General features: G+C 45.2%; 1 protein-coding gene across 2 annotated transcripts in view; it reads left to right on the top strand.

The window, feature by feature from the left end:
* The window catches only part of fstl5 (follistatin-like 5), a 985,045-nt gene that overhangs the window by 517,698 nt on the left and 449,317 nt on the right, over positions 1-18,030 (top strand). For both annotated transcript variants that reach the window (XM_078540706.1, XM_078540715.1), the window contains exon 6: positions 13,644-13,764. In XM_078540706.1, coding sequence (XP_078396832.1) covers positions 13,644-13,764 — 121 coding nt within the window. The remainder of the gene's footprint in view (positions 1-13,643; positions 13,765-18,030) is intronic.

Raw genomic sequence — 18,030 nt, 5'->3', positions numbered from 1 at the left:
CACAGACCCTTGCAATGTCATCATCCCAGTGTGGACCAGTTTCCCCCATGGTTCATGCTAACAGTGCAGCCTTGCAGTGCAGGTTAGGAGAATGCCTGAGCTGAAAGCACAGCATGCAGTCCAGTAGGCGAAGCTGTCACAAATCGATCAGATGGAGTGCAGCAGAGTTGTTTGGGGTCTTGGTCAGCCATGCGGTACACTAAATTCTGGCCATCCAAGTGGTGGCCAGCACTCTCCGGGATGTATAAAGGAGCCTTCAGACTTAACCAAGAGAGGTTCTTAGAACACAAGCTAACCCACACGTCTCTTTGTTTCTTCCTGCAGGAGGAGTACATCAGGAACATGGAGCCTGGTGACCCAGCTGTATACCTCATGGATTACAGGCAGCGGCGACGAAAGAAAAGAGAGCAATGGAGGAGCCTGGCTGGTCAGAGAGAGGAGCAGCACCCACAGGATGAAGGGGCAGCTGGTTGGTACCTAGCTAGACCCAGAATCTACAGACGCCACCGTTCATTCCTGCAGATGACCGAGAACCAGTATCGCCGAGGACTGCGCATGCCTACGGAACTGGTTGGTCACATCTGCCAGCTACTGCAGGATTTGGCGCCACTAGGACATGGAGGGCATCCACTGCCAGTGGCTGTGAAAGTGACCGTGCCATATAATTTTTACGCCAGTGGCTCCTTTCAGAGCTCCACAGGTAACCTCTGTGGGATATCACAAACCTCCACCCACAAATGCATCCATGAAATCACAGACGCCACCTTTGCAAAGGCACACAACTTTGTGCATTTCGCCCAGAACCGGGTCATCTAGGATGCAAGAGCGCTAGGATTTGCCTAGGTCTCAGGTTTTCCACAGGTGCATGGTGCCATCGACTGCACTCACATGGTGCTCAGGTGTCCATGGCAACAAGTGGTGAACAACTATGTCAGCCGCAACGGTTCCAGCTGGTGTGTGACCACCACAAATGCATTCTGGAGATTTGCGCACGGTTCCTGGGGAATATCCACGACTCCTACATTCTCAGTCGATCTCAGATCCCTGATGTCTTCCAGGGTCCACAGAGACTGCAGGGATGGCTCCTTGGGGACAGGGGCTACCCACAGAGGACGTGGCTAATGACACCTGTGCGGCGGCCTCAGACTGCAGCAATATGAAGGTCTAATGAGACTCATCCTGGAACTCGCAACCTGGTGGAGCAAAACATCGGGATGCTGAAAATGAGGTTCCATTGCCTGGAGTAGTCTGGTGGAGCCCTGCAATAAGATTCACAGAGGGTGAAATGCACCGTCGTTGCCTACTGCGCCCATCAGAACCTGGCGCTGCAATGGAGAGAGGAACTGGCTGAGGAGGAGGTGGACATCTCCTCTGATGAGGAGGATATTGATGGGGATGAGGGTGAGGAGGTCCCTGAAGGCAAAGATGATGGTGATGAGGCCAACAAACTGGCCAGATGAGGCAGATGCACACAGGAGGCCCTCATAGCTGTTAGATTTGTGGAGGATGATGATGACATGCAATGAGGAGGCACAATAGATCCTTACATTTATCTGTGAACGTTTGACTCCAGTCTGGCTGATGGCAGTGCACATACCCTCTGTGATAAGGCTCCTGCCATGGAGCCGCAGCAGAGGCCCTAATTGTCACTCGATTCCAGAAGGATGATGACAACATGCAGTGAGGACTCCATAAATCTTCACAGCCTCTATGTATGTCTGACTCCTGTCTGGCCAAGGGCAGCTCTGTGATCAGGATCATATCATAGAGATGCTGCCATGAAACTTTAAAAGCATCGGATCCTTTGACCACCATCAGCACCTGAGCCCTTCAGGAGCACTGCGTCACTGGTCACAGATGCTGAAGAGATGGGGGCCAGCCCCAACTTAAACGTGTGCTGAGAGCACACAGAGAGAATGACGGAACTCTGTGACGCCTGCCCATTACATTCCAGCAGCAATGAAAAACACCATTGAGATGCAGGCATCAGTAATGTGTCCAGGGACTGTGAGGCTGGACCATCACTTTGGTCTGAAGGCTGCACAAAGTACAGGGAAGAAGCCCTGGACTGAGACACCTGCCTTTATCTTGTGCAGGAACCAAGGTTTCACACCTGAGTGACATGAACGCTGCTCATCAGAACAAGGAGCCGTAGGCAGGGAGACATTCTTGGGAGTTTATTCACAATAGTGAACATTATGTATAAGTGATTAATACCCGTGCCCAGACTGTACAATTGCATCTTCTTAACATTGGTAACCCTGCTGCTACCGTCTTGGTGCTGCCCTGACATCCACAATGGAGGTGGAGGCAGCCAGCTGACTGCTACTGTCTGTGATGATCTTGACGGGTGTCATCTGGAGGGCCGAGACCTGGGGGCCCGGGCCAGCTTTCGGGGTCCTGCTGTGTGGCAGTGCCACCCTTCTCCGCCTGCACAGCAGGAGCTGCTGGGGTCACAGGAAGAGGGGATTCAGATGGGATGGACACTACTAGAGTCACCTGAGTGGATGGTTCCGGGGTGTGCATCTGTTGATCCTCCTTGCTATGGCTGCCCAAGGGTCGCTGGCTGACTCCTTGAGAAAAACAGGAAGCTGGAGTGAGATTGAGCTGCCCCATACCCCTTCGTGTTGACACTGCTGGAGGCCAACCATGGTGTCAGCGGTGGAATTCAGCCCACGCAGCAGTGCAGAACTTCTCCAACGTGCCAAGCAATCTGAGGAGTGCAGCGGACATCCCTTCCTGATGTTCCTAAACTTGCCTTTGCAGCTCCAGCAACTGGGGTATGACCGAGTCCAGAGGTTCGTCATTTGGCTCGGATTCAGCAAACTTCTGGCCTCCAGCTGTCCGCCGAGTGCCGGAAACCTGGGAAGTTTCTGCCTCTGCCTACTGTGGATCAGACAGTGCAATGCACTCACCAGATTATAATCCCAAGACAACTCTAGAACTAGGTCCCACTGAGGTGTGTGTCTCTGTACTGGTGGAGGGTGTGGGCGAACGCTGTGACAGGTATTCAATGAGGATGCCTTCAGATTCTTCTTCTGATGTGCCGTCACAGAATTGTTATGGTGTAGAAGGAGGCCATTTGGCCCATCGTGTCTGCACCAGCTCTCTGAGCATTTTAACTTCGTACCAATCTCCTGCCTTTTCCCTGTAACCCTGCACCTTGTTTCTATTTAAATAATCATCCAATGCCCTCTTGAATGCCTCAATTGAACCTGCCTCCACCACACTTCCAGTGAGTGCTTTCCAAAGCTTAACTACTCGCTGTGTGAAAAAGTTTTTTCTCACCTCGCATTTGCTTCTTTTGCAAAACACTTTAAAACTGTGCCCTCTGGTTCTCGATCCGTTTATGAGTGAGAACAGTTTCTCCCTATCTACCCTGTCCAGACCCCTCATGATTTTGAAAACTTCTATCAAGTCTCCTCTCAGCCTCCTCCTCTCCAAGGAAAACAATCCCAACTTCTCCAATCTTTTCTCAAAACTGAAGTGTCTCATCCCTGGAACCATTTTTGTAAATCTCTTCTGCACCCTCTCCAATGCGTTCACATCCTTCCTATAGTGTGGCACCCGGAACTGTACACAATACTCCAGCTGAGGTCTAACCAGTGCCTTATATAAGTTCTTCATAACCTCCCTGCTCTTGTATTCTATTCCCCTATTAATGAAGCCTATAATACTGTATGCTTTAGAAGCAGTTCTCTCTACCTGTACTGCCACTTTTAATGACTTATGTACATATACACCCAGGTCTCTCTGCTCCTGCACACCCTTTGGAATAGTATCGTTTATTTTATACTGTCTCTCCATGTTCTTTGCACCAAAGTGTATCACCTCACACTTCTCCACATTGAACTTCATTTGCCACCTATCTGCCCACTCCACCAATGTGTCAATGCCCTTTTGAAGTTCTACACTGTCCTTCTCACAGTTTACAATTCTCCCAAGTTTTATGTTGTGCGCAAACTTTGAAATTGTCCCTTGCACACCAAGATCTAGATCATTTATATATATCAGGAAAAGCAAGGGTCCCAATATCGACCCTTCAACTACAAACCTTCTTCCAGCCCAAAAAACACCCACTAACCATTACTTTGTTTTCCATCCCTCAGCCAATTTTGTATCCATGTAGCTACTGTCCCTTTTATTCCATGACTTTTAACTTTCCTCACAAGAGTGTTCTGTGGCACTGTATCTAACGCCTTTTGGAAGGTCACATGCACCACATCAACGGCCGTGCCCTCATCAACCATCTCTGTTACCTCTTCAAAAAACTCCAACAAGTTAGTTAGACATGATTTTCCTTCAACAAATCCATGCTGACTCTTCTGAATCAATCCACTTTTTTTTCCATGTAACTATTAATTCTATCCTGAATAATTGTTTCTATAAGTTTCCCTACCACCGAAGTTAAACTGACTGGTCTGTAATTGCAGGGCAGATCTTTACAACCTTTTTTGAACAAGGACGTAATGTTTGAAATTCTTCAGACCTCTGGCACGTCCCCCGAATCCAGGGAACATTGAAAGATTGTTGCCAGCGCCTCTGTAATTTCCACTCTCACTTCCTTCAATCTTCTTGGATGTATCTCATCCGGTCCCGATGCCTTAGCAACTTTAAGTACTGACAGCTTATCGAATACCTCCTCCTTATCAATTTTAAACCCTTCTAGTGACTGAGTTTCCTCCTCTGTCACCATGGCCTGGGCAGCATCCACCTCACAGGTAAAGACAGATGCAAAGTATTCATTTAACACCTCAGCCATGCCTCTTACCTCTATGTTTATATCCCCTTTTTGGTCCCTAATCGGCCCTACTCCTCCTTTTACCACCCTTTTACTATTGATGTGTTTATAGAATACTTTGGGATTTACTTTTATGTTAGCTGCCAGTCATTTTTTCATAATTCCTCTTTGCTTCTCATATTTGCTTTTTCACATCCCTTCTGAACCTTCTATATTCAGCTTGATTCTCAATTGTATTTGCTACCTGTCGTAAGCACACTTTTTCTTAATTTCTATCTTCTTTGTCATCCAGGAAGCTCTGGGTTTGTTTGTGCCTTCGGGGCTTGATTGGAAGCCCTGGGTCATGGACTCCATTGGCTGTTTCCCAGATGTACCTGTGAAAGCAAGGAGAGATTATTGGTGCATGGCAATGGCCTGCGAAACAGGACACATCACTCAGAGCATGGTTGTCTGATGGATGTTGCATTGCTGGAGTCACCGCCGACCTCACCATCAGCATAGGAAAGGTCCAGATCTTTGCTGGTCAGCTGAATGGCTGTTTTCAAAGTCCATGAGGACCTGGGTTCCGGGCATTCCTCCACCAGCTTGTGACCTCTCCTTCTTGTGTGCCAGCTGGTCCTGTATGGGCTGAATTTTCACCTCGGTGTGTGGGCGCGCATGAGGGTGAAAAAGCGCACGATGACATTGGGCAGGCACCCCGACATCATCGCACACTCGCGCGGCAGCGTGCGGGAGTCAGCAGCACGCCCGCCGACAACTAAGAGGGCTGTTAAGCCCATTAATCGATTAATTAAATTAGAGTTATTCCCGGCCCGTCCAACCTTACGGTTGGCAGGCAGGTGAGTAGGGAAAGCGGCCTTTTGATTCCTGAGGAAACCTCGTCCATAGGCGGGATGAAGTTTCCAATGTTAATTAAAAATAAAATAAAGAACTCATTTGCAACATGTCCCTGCTCATGTGACAGAGTCACATGAACATAAGAAATAGCAGCAGGAGCATTTGGCCCCTCAAGCCTGTCCCGCCATCAACTCCCAGGCCTCAACTCCTCTTTCGTGCCAGTTCCTCATAGTCCTCAACTCCCTGATATTTTAAAAATCTATCTACCTCCTCTTTAAATACTTTCAGTGATCTAGCCTCCACAACTCTCTAAGGTAGAGAATTCCAGACATTCACTACCTTCTGAGAGAAGAAATTCCTTCGCATCTCAGTTTTAAATGAGTGCCCCTTATTCTGTAACTATGTCCCCTAGTTTGAGATTCCCCCGCTAGTGGAAACAGCTTCTCAACATCTACCCAGTCAAACCCCCTCAGAATCTTGTATATTTCAATAAGATCACCCCTCATTCTTCTAAACACTAATGAATAAAGGCCTAACCTGTTTAACTGTTCTTGATAAGTCAAGCCCTTCACCCAAGGAATCAGCCTAGTGAACCTCTTTTGAACTGCCTCCAATGCCAGTATATCCTTTCTTAAATATGGGGACCAAAACTGTACACAGTACTCCAGGTATGGCCTCACCAACACCCTGTACAGTTGTAACAAGACTTCCCTATTTTTAACCTCCAACCCCCTAGCAATACAGGCCAAAATTCCATTTGCCTTCTTAATTACTTGCTGCACCTACATGTTAAACTTTATTGTTTCATGCACAAGAACACCCAGACCCCTCTGTGCTGGTCTTTTTTGGAGTCTCTCTCCGTTTACATAGTAGTCTTCCTTTTGATTTTGCCTACCAAAGTGCATGACCTCACACTTTCCTACATTAAACTGCAGTTGCCAAGTTTTTGCCCACTCACTCAACCTGTCTATAACCCCTTGCAGACTCCTTTTGCCCTCATCACAACATGCCCTCCCACCTATTTTTGTGTTGTCAGCAAATTTGGATACATTACACTCTGTCTCCTCCAAGTCAATAATATAGATAGTAAATAACTGAGGCCCTAGGACTGACCCATGTGGCACTCCACTAGTTACGTCTTTCCAAACTGAAAAAGACCCATTAATCCCGACCCTCTGTCTTCTGTGTGTTAACCAATCCTCAATCCATGCTAATACATCACCCCCAATACCGTGAGCTCCTATCTTGTGCAATAACTTTTTATGTGGCAACTTATCGAATGCCTTCTGGAAATCCATATACACTACATCTACTGGTTCCCCTTTATCAACTCAGCTTGTTATATCCTCAAAGAATTCTAGCAAATTTGTCAAACATGATTTCCCTTTCACAAATCCATGTTGACTCTGTTTCTTAATGTTAAGCTTCTCTAAATGTCCTGCTATTTCTTCCTTATTAATGGCTGTTAGGCTGACTGGTCTATAGTTTCCTGCTTTTTGTCTCCCTCCCTTCTTGAACAGGAGCATCACATTAGTGGTTTTCCAATCTGCTGGGACCCTCCCAGAATCCAGTGAGTTCTGGAATATTTTGGCCAATGCCTCCACTTTTTCTGCAGCCCCTTCCTTTAAAACCCTTGGATGCAGGCCATCAGATCCTGGTGACTTGTCTGCCTTTAGTCCCGTTAGTGTGTCAAATACTTTGTCCCTCTTGGTGTCAGCTGTGGCTCAGTTCATAGCACCCTCGCCTTTGAATCAGAGGGTTGTGGGTTCATGTCCCACTCCCGGAAAACCAAGAACTGTGATTGTACTGGAAAGAGTTGCAATCTGTGACTGTTGATAACTCGAAAGAGTTTGATAGAGACTGTTACAAGATCTTTCCTCCCATTAGCTTCTTGCTTGCCTTATATCTTTGGAATGTTTATAGTGTCCTGCACCGTGAAGACCAATGCAAAATATTGGTTTAAATTATCTACCATTTCCCTGTTCCCCATTATAATTTTTCCAATTGCATCATCCAAGGGTCCCACACTCACTTTAGCTACTCTCTTTCTTTTTATATACCCGTAGAAGCTCTTGCTGTTTGTTTTTAATTTTCTTGCCAATTTATTTTCATAATCAATTCTCTCCCTCTTTATTAGCTTTTTAGTCAGCTGCTGCTGGTTCCTAAAAAATTCCCAAACCTCTGGCCTACCACTAGTTTTCGCTGCTTTGTATGCCTTAGTTTTTGATTGGATACTCTCCTTGACTGCCTGATGAGGGGACATAGAACCATAGAACACTACAGCACAGAAAAACAGGCCGTTCGGCCTTTCTAGTCTGTGCCGAAATATTATTCCGCTAGTTCCATTGACCTGCACCCAGTCCATAATCCTCCAGAACGCTCCCATCCATGTATCTATCCAATTTAATAGAACCATAGGGACATGTTTTCCTTATTTTTTAAAACTTTATTTTTAATGTGGAAAATCTTCAGCTCACTGAGGCAGCTCTGTTCCTTCAGGGAGCTTTCTGTGAGCGTACCCACACACATATCAACTTCCACACTCGTTCTCCTTCCCCCCCCAACCCAGGCAGCGCTGAGTGTTTCAGCGTGCGATTCACGCTGGCTGATCATTAATTGGCCAGCCAGCATGAAATCACGTTTGGGGCCCAATTGCGGCTGGTGGATTGTTGTACAGCTGCTCCTGAGCCCGTCGAGGCGAAAATCCTCACCCATGAATACAGATGAAGAGAATGTAGGCAGGATGCCTGCCAGGCCAGATGATGAATATGCCTAGCATGTGTGAATGGTGAGTAGTCCCATGGACAGGATGAGGACAATGGAGGTGTGTGTGTGTGTGAGAGAGTGAATGGCGATGTCCCTTGACCTGGCAGTGAGTGAGACCCTGTGGATGTGTGATGGGTTTGTGAGTTAGAGAGTTGAGAGTGATAAGAAGAGTGACCCTACCCTGGCGGAACGGAGGAGATTATTCATCCTCTTTCTGCACTGGGTGGCTGTTCTCTTTTGCAGGGCGTTGGCACTGACCACCGCTGCCACTGCCTCCCTTGCTGGATTGGTATGTTGCTGACCATCCTGTGGCCAGAGTGGGGGTAGAGGACATTATAGTGGGCCTCCACGGTGTCCAAAAGGCACACGAGGGACGCATCACTAAACCGGGTTGGGCGGGCTGCTGTCTTCTTGCTTTCAGGGCCATGTCTTCTTTGCAGCAGTCCTGGGCTGGAAGCACTGAGAGGTGTGCACATGGCTGCACTTTAAATATGGCACCCGATGAAGCAGCGAGATGATGGCGTGGCGAGTGAAGGACAGCTTGCCCACCATCGAAACAGTGTGTTTCCCGGGAATGCATGATTATTTGAGCCGAGACTGGGATGATAATGTGTAAAAATCTGCCATTGCAGCCGGCACATAAAACGTTCATTTTCCCAACGTTACCGCAGTTATTGCAAATCTGGGATGATTCCATCCATAGATCATTAAGGTGTCATGAACAGGCATAGAAAATAATCAAAATGGCTCATGAAATACTGGCCTTCCAGTCAAGAGGGCAAGAATACAAGGAGTTGGAAGTCATTTACCAGAATGATACTTCAGCTCCAAGGGTTAAATTACCGGAGCGATTAGACAAACTAGGGTTGTATTCCCTGAAATTTGCAAGGTTTAGGGGTGATTTGATCAAAGTTTTCAAGATATCAAAGGGAACAGATAGGGTAGATCGAGAGAAACTGTTTCCACTGGTTGGGGAGACTAGGACCAGGGGACGCAGTCTAAAATTTGAACCCTTTCAAGGGTGAAATTAGGAAACAGTTCTGCCCAAAAAGGGTGGTAGAGGTTAGAAATTTTCTTCTTCAGACAGCAATTGATGTTGTATCAGTTGTTGTTTTCAAATCTGAAACTGGTAGAATTTTGTTTACCAATGGTATTGAGGGATATGGCCAAAGGCAGGTATATGGAGTTAGGGAGATCAGCCACGATCTCATTGAATGGTGAAACAAGTTTGAGGGGCTAAATGGCCTACTCTTGTTTCTATGTTCCTTTTTTTCTTGCAGTAGGTGTGTGCTAGAGACTGATAGAACTCAGGACCAATAGCTTTGTGATCTTTCACGCACTCAGTTTAATAATCCATAAGTGACATGCTTTGTGTTTTGGGATTTATCAACAGTTCTTACACTATAGAGATGAGGAATAAAATTTGCTACATGAAGTCTTCACGAAATTGAGCTGCTAACAGGTCCCAGCTTACTTAGATGCTTTCTCTTTAACAGTTTAGTTAATTTTTAAATCTCCAACCATGAAATGTTCTTATAGTAGAACAGATTACCTTTTATGAGTGCTATTAGCAGGGCAGTGTTCTATGAAGAACTTTATACAATTTCTCTGTTCTGATCTATTTTTAAAAATGTCCACAGTCTGGATAGGGATGAATGCAAGAATGAACATAATGAAAATATTAAGCAGCTAAAGGGCATTTGAACTCTCTGATCCATGTAGGCTATGCTTTGAAGACCCCCTGTAATTTTTTGAACTTGTCGTTTGAAAGCACTGCCTTGTGTTTGCTCAACAAAGTTTTACTTTGAACTCTGATTTTAAAAGAATCAATTAAATAGTTTGTCAAAGTGAGACCAAATTTAATTTGTTAATGATTTTGACAACTGGTTTCATATTATTTATATGGCTTTTGATGTCTCGAGGCAAGCCATAATTGCTCTTGGGTACCATCATGTAAATTTAGTAATAACTAATATAATTAACAAAAAGAAGAGTAGAAAATCATTTATAGCATTAATGAGAAAGTCGAAGTGTAACCTCTGACAATATATTTATTACTTAATTCATGTAATATGTGGCATTAATTTGTGCTAGCCTCTAGCAGGTATTGTTTGATCTAAATGATTATTACAGGGAATTTCTTATAACTGTCATGAAAATTTAAAGTATGGAAGGAGGCTGTTCAGTCCATTATGTCCATGCCATCCAACCTAATCCTACTTTCCAGCTTTTGGTCCATAGCCTTGTAGTTTACAGCATTTTAAATGCATATCCAATATTATAAATATTTAAGTATTTCTTCCTCTACCATTCTTTCAGGTGGGGGCTCCAGATCCCCACCAGCTGGGTTGAAAACATTTCTCTTCAAATACTATCTAAACCCCCTACCTCATCCTAAATGTATGCCCCTGGTTATGGACCCCTCTACCTGGGGGAGTAGGGGCATCATATGCACTCTATCTAGGCCCATCATAATTTTATACTCTTCAATTAAATCTCCCCTCAGCCCGCACTGTTCCAAAGAAAACAACCTGAGCTATCCAATCATTCCTTGCAACTAAAATTCTCCAGCCTAGGCAACATCCACATAAACCTCCTCTGTGCCCTTTCCAGTGCAATCACATCTTTCCTATAGTACAATGACCAGAACTGCACACCAGTACTCCAGCTGTGGCCCAACCAATGCTTTATACAGCACCAGCGTGACCCTCTTATATTCTATGCCTCGGCTAAAAAAATCAAGACTCCCCTATTCCTTCTTGACCATTTTATCTACCTGTTCAGCCACCTTCAGGGTCATAGGGATGGATTTTTGCATAGTTGAGAAGACTCCACAGACCTTTAAACCGTCTGGAATCCAGGGCCAGAATTTCACGCCCCCCAGCAGGTTCCGAGGAGCTTGAAATTGCAATGATGGGATTCCCTCCAGGATTTTATGCTGGGGCGGGCAGGGCCTTGGATGGGAAGTCCGCCCATGCCCCAATTAAAGCCCTTGATGGCCACTTAAGGGCCGTTTCCCACTCAGCCTCAATTTTGAGTCTGGCAGGCAGATGACAGCTCAGCTAGCAAAGGCCAGAAATAAAGATAGCTTGATCTTGGGCAGAAAGCAAGGGTGAGAGGGAATGGCCCTTCCATCAGAACCCCTTAAGGCCCGGTGACGTCCAGACCTCCCACAACCCCCTGCCCCCACACCCCCCCCACGTCAACGCTCAGCCTATCCCCAGAGACCTGGATCAGCCCCCTGGCGACCCCCCCCCCCCCCCCCCCCCCCGGCAGGCATTCCCTACCCTCCCCAGCCTGGGACCCTTGTCACTTACCTTGTCCTTCAGGTCCCGAGACTTAGTGCCAGACAGCTCCCTGAAGTACCTCTTCCAGCCACTATGCCTGGAGGGACTGGACAGCTGCCAGGCAATCTGATTGGCCAGCAGCTCTCCAAGGTGGGACTTCCTCCCGAGTGAGGGGCGAAAGTTGGAGGGAACTCTCGGCCAACCCTCGGACCTTGCCATCCTGAAAATTCAGGCCCAGATGTGGAAGTCCCACCCCGATTTCCAACAGATCCAATTTTTTCCAGCAGGGGAAGGGGGCAAAGCATGTTTCACACAAGTGGGAAACCCAAACTCAGCAGGGCTATTTGAACTTAGTGCTGAGTTCAAACAGACCCTATACTCTTGAAGGGTGGATAAGGTCTGTTTAAGTGTAATGATCTGAAGTTTTTAAAATCCCCTGCTCTTTAAACTTTAAAAAAGAAGCAGGCCTTTCTGCCAGAAGAGTTAACAAAAAGCACCATTTGCTGGACCCCCTTGATTAAATTAGAATTAAATTGAATTTGGTTACTTATTGATTGAGGAGGCCTTGTGGCTCAGTGTGTACTGTTACTGCTTCTGAGCCAGAAGCTCTGAGTTCAGTTCCCACCCCAGGACTTGATGGCCGAGGAAATTGTGTTAATAATGCAGCCATCAACCTTCAAACCCTCCCAACACATGCCAATGGCAGCTGGTAAGAGGAGGAGGGATTTCTGGTCAGCCATGTGATGGCCATCACTATCCATAGCTCCAGACTACAACATGCATGTAAAAGTGCATGTTGCTGTAGCAGCTCACTCCTTGAATGATCCGTAACACACTTATTGGTCACATTTAGACTTAATTTTGCTGTCAGTAAATTGTTTATTCCAAATACACGAATGGATTAGATTTGGTCAATAACCTCATTCATTATTAAAAGCCCAAAGTTGATACAATTCTTCAATAATCTGAATATCTCTAGTAGACATTGGATTATCAATCTTTACAAATTAAAAGAAACAAAAAAAAGTATGTCGGGAGCAAGTACAATGTTCAGCTGTAACACTTCTGCTTTTTGAAAATGTCTAGGTTTGTTTAGAAAGAGGGGCAATTTGAATGAAATACCAGAAAGTCACTGGTACACAGCACAAGCCCAAACATCAAGTATGTTCAGGAGTGGGGTTGGGAGAAAATCAGACAGAAAAAAATAGCAATATTCATTATTTTGCAAGAAGTAATTTTATGAAGTGTAAGTGTAAATTTTTTTTAAACACAATGTAGCAAGTTTTACATTAAAACTGCATGTTTGTTTAGTAAGTAAATATTAAATAAAACTGTGCAAAGAAATCGCTATATCTTTGTTGAAACCACAATGAATTCGACAGATGGACGTACTGTACCTCAGGATACTTGTAACTGAAGTATAACTGTATCTGGTCTAATGAAGTCTATCAGAGAGTTGTTAGTGATGGTATTGTGAGTCTAACAGATTACATTTCAGAAAAAAGGAAAATAATGGGTGATAATGCTGGTGTAATAAAATCTGATAGTGGCAGCAGAAGCTGTAAAAAAATGGATCTAGTACACTGCATATACAAAAAATTGTGTGTCCAAATGAAAGGACTGCAGTAAAAAGTTTTATGTATAATAGAAGTAATTTAAAAACATGGATGCGATGTACAGAGCCAAGGGCAAATATTTGTCTGCAAGGAAGTCATACAGATAGCATTACAAAAAGCTGGCAGAGCTGAAGAGCAAATTTATGTTTATGATGTTGATGCTGCTTTAAATGATATTGTCTAATGTTCTCAATGTCTCCTCTACTTTCAGAAATTACATCAGCTGCTTCATGAAGAATATTGCAGGAGATTTTCAATTCTGCTGCTGCTTTTTTTAAAAAAAAGCTGTTTCTTCCTTCTATTGTAATTTTGCATTTCAGTGGGAATATGTGACTTAATCAACTTGTACCTTTTATGTGATAGTTATAATATATCATTGTATTTTTCTTTTATCAGGTAATTAAACAGGATAGGCTTGGAAAGGATCTCTCTCAGTGCTCATTATTTGATCTACTGAAATATGATGACTATAATAATGACAAGCATCTAACACAGGAGGAGTTCTATAGAGCATTCCGTAAGTATAACATCATCAGCTTACATTAGATGGTCAGAATAAATACAACTGAATGCTAATTACATAACTAGGATGCATTGTTTAGCTTACAATGAATCAGCTACAAGAAATGATGGTCACAGGAATATTCTCATTCCACAGTATGAAATAAAGGGAGATCTCTGATCTCCAACAGCACTCCTGCCTTTATGCACATTCAGTAGAAAATATAATGATAATCAACAAGCATTCCACTGGTAACCATCATTTCGGCAATGAACAGGAGGATTCAACTTGCTAATTAACACCATTCAAGCAGTCACTGCAATGACAATAAAAGTTTATTTTGTGTTGTGATATTATTCCAAGGCTGATTCCACAATCCCAGCTATATCACACACTGGCAAAATGATGAGCTGACCTCGCTGAGTGCTGTGAAGCCTGTTATAAATATAATTTCTAAACGCTTTCAAGCAGTTTGAGCCTTACACAAGGAGTGAAATGACAAGGGTTAAAAATTATTACAACTTTGCAGCCCTTGTTAATATGGCTGTTGTTCAAAATTAAAGGGATGCACCCACTTAAATGTAAGTTATTGAGATGAAAAATGTTGAAGACTTTAAAGGCTCAAGAACAATTACAAAGCCACTCCAAAAGGAAAAAGCGATGAGCAGAAAATTCAAAATGGAAGTATGAAAAGAATTTGGCCTTAATTTTTCAGGCTCCATAAACCTGACTTGGGAGAAGGTGCCCGACAGTCAGATTTTGGCTCTGGGATGGGGGGGCTGGCAGAGAATGGGTTAAAACAGGAATCAGGCCCACTGCCCCTGGAAAGAGTTTGGAAGCAGCCACAAGGGCTGTCGGGTAGGAAGGCGGGCTGTGCGAAAGGCCCGTGTCGGTGATCTGGGACTTGGTCCCAGCTTTAAAAAAACAATAAAATAAAAATCATCCCTCCAGCCCTCACCACTAACACGCCCTCACCCCACCACACACTCCCCATTCACCAGCCATGCCAACCCATGCCACCTCATGCCTCCCACCGATTCCCATGGCCCTTAATAGCCCTATGCCAACTTATGTAACCCATGCAAACCCATGCCCTCCACCCATCACCGTTTGCTCTTAAACTCTCCATGCCAACTCACCCAGTATCCACCATGGGCAGACCTCAGGACCCATGCTGAGATAAAATGAAATAACATTCTTAAATGTCTGTTGATGAATTCATTATTTAAAAAACACTCTCATTGAGAAAGAAACCCATTCACTACATTTAACTCCCTTCAGCTACTTAATCCCATATAAGGATAAGTATTTGTATTCATTGCCCATCTTCAAAGACTCTACAAGCACTTGGAACTGTCAAAGCTCTCGATCAAACTTTGAACTGATGCACACCTCATTGAGATAATGATAAGTTGTGAAATCAGTCATACAACACAAATCCTATAATGTCAACAGACAGTGAAATAGCAAGCATTGATTTTCTTTAATTGCGGACAAAAACTTAAAGGCTTAGAGATTTAAATGCCTATACTTCAAAACTTGACAGTTACAATCAGCTTGGCAGTTCCAATGAGTTTATTAACATTTTACACACATTCATACCTAACTTTTAACAATCCCAAAGGCACCTAACCTCTCCCAAAGGGCACTTGACCTCTCCCGAAGAGCATCTGACTTCTCCAAAGGGCAACTTTGCTCTCCAAAATGAGTCCCTGGACCCATCCAAAGGGTAGCCTACCTCCACAAGATCTAAAGGCCTCATGTGCAGCTGCCTTGGTGAACCATGGATGTGCAAACTATAAGATGCCCCCATTCCTCCCAGCCCCCAGTGAAAATGATGGGTGCCAAGTTCAGGGGCAGGACTTATGAATTCGGGCCACTGATGCCATTTTGAATAATCCAGAAACCCCCTCTGTTCTGGTGAAAAGCAGAGGCGGAGCAGTGCAGTTCCCAATCCTATCTCTGTGATGACATGAAGCTGCAGGAGGCGGTGCAGAGAGAGTCGCCTTATTTGGAACTTGAGAATACACTCCCCAGAGGATATCAGGAGGTAATAGCAAAGCTGAAAGCTGTGTGCAGCACCTGCAGTATAGATAACAGTTGCAGATGAAGGCACACATTAAAGAACCTTAATGTAAGACTACCCAGTCGTACCTTCTGCCAAGTAGCTTACACTGGATTCAGTTCCATAATACAGCGAAACAGTGGTATACAGTCAGGAGGGAATTGCTCTGGGAGTCCCCAACATCGACTGCGGACCCAATGAAGTCTCATGACATCAGGTCAAACATGGGCAAGGAAACCTCCTTCTGATTGCCATGTACCGCGTTCCCTCAGCTGATGAATCAGTACTCTTCCATGTTGAACAACACTTGGAGGAAGCACTGAGGGTGGCAAGGGCAGAATGTACTCTGGGTGGGGGCTTCAATGTCCATCACCAAAAGTGGCTCATTAGCACCACTGCTGGCCGAGTCCTAAAGGACATAGCTGCCATACTGGGTCTGCGGCAAGTGTTGAGGGAACCAACAAGAGGGCAAAACATACTTGACCTCATCCTCAACAAACTGCCTGCCACAGATGCATCTGTTCATGACAGTATTGGTAGGAGTGACCACCACACAGTCATTGTGGAGATGAAGTCCCGCCTTCACATTGAGGATACCCTCCATCGTGTTGTGTGGCACTACCCCCGTGCTAAATGGGTTAGATTTCGAACAGAACTAGCAACTCAAGACTGGGCATCCTTGAGGCGCTGTGGGACATCAGCAGCAGCAGCAGAATTGTACTCGAACAGAATCTGTATCATGGCCTAGCGTATCCTCCAGCCTACCATTACCATCAAGCCAGGGGATCAACCCTGGTTCAATGAAGAGGACAGGAGGGCATGCCAGGAGTAGCACCAGGCATACCTAAAAATGAGGTGTCAACCTGGTGAAGCTATAACACAGGATTACTTGCATGCCAAACAGCATAAGCAGCAAGTGATAGACAGGGCTATGTGATCCCACAATCAACGGGTCAGATCTAAGTTCTGCAGTCCTGCCACATCCAGTCGTGAATGGTGGTGGACAATTAAACAACTCACTGGAGGAGGACCCTCCAAAAACATGCCCATCCTTGGGGAGGGAGGAGCCCAACACATCAGTGCAAAAGATAAGGCTGAAGCATTTGCGACAACCTTCAGCCAGAAGTGCTGAGTGGTTGATTTATCTAGGCCTCCTCCGGAGATCCCCAGCATCATAGATGCCAGTCTTCAGCCAATTCGATTCACTCTACATGATATCAAGAAATGGCTGAAGGCACTGGATACTGCAAAGGCCAAGGGCCCTGACAATATTCCAGCAACAGTACTGAAGACTTGTGCTCCAGAACTTGTCACGCCCTTAGCCAAGCTGTTCCAGTACAACTACATCACTGGCTTCTACCCAGCTATGTGAAAAATTGTCCAGGTATGTCCTGTACACAAAAAGGATAAATCCAACCCGGCCAATTACCACCCCATCAGTCTACACTCGATCATCAGTGAAGTAATGGAAGGGGTCATCAACAGCGCTATCAAGCGGCTCTTGCTTAGCAATAACCTGCTCACTGACGCCCAGTTTGGGTTCTGCCAGGGCCGCTCAGCTCCTGACCTCATTACAGCCTTGGTTCAAACATGGACAAAAGGGCTGAACTCCCGAGGTGAGGTGAGAATGATTGCACTTGACATCAAGGCCACACTTGACCGAGTGTGGCATCAAGGAGCCCTAGTAAAACTGGAGTAAATGGGAATCAGGGGGAAAACTCCTCACTGGTTGGAGTCATATCTAGCAGGAAGGAAGATGGTTGTGGTTGTTGGAGGTCAGTGATCTCAGTTCCAGGATATCACTGCAGGAGTTCCTCAGGGTAGTGTCCGTGGCCTAACCATCTTTAGCTGCTTCATCAATGACTTTCCTTCCATCATAAGGTCAGAAGTGGGGATGTTTGCTAACGATTGCATTATTTGCAACTCCTTAGAGTCCTGAAGCAGCCCATGCCCAAATGCAGCAAGACCTGGACAATATCCAGGCTTGGGCTGCCAAGTGGCAAGTAACATTCACACCACACAAGTGCCAGGCAATTTCCATCTCCAACAAGAGAGAATCTAACCATTGCCCCTTGATGCTCAATGGCATTACCATCATTGAATTCCCCACTATTAATATCCTGGGGGTTACCATTGACCAGAAACTGAACTGGACTCACCATATAAATACTGTGGCTACAAAAGCAGGTCAGAGGCTAGGAATCGTGCGCCTTGTA

Source organism: Cetorhinus maximus, chromosome 1 (genome assembly GCF_964194155.1).
Source record: "Cetorhinus maximus chromosome 1, sCetMax3.hap1.1, whole genome shotgun sequence".
In the NCBI taxonomy this organism is placed as follows: domain Eukaryota; kingdom Metazoa; phylum Chordata; class Chondrichthyes; order Lamniformes; family Cetorhinidae; genus Cetorhinus; species Cetorhinus maximus.
The sequence above is the reverse complement of the archived record's forward strand: the minus strand, read 5'-3'. Positions and strand labels throughout refer to the sequence as shown.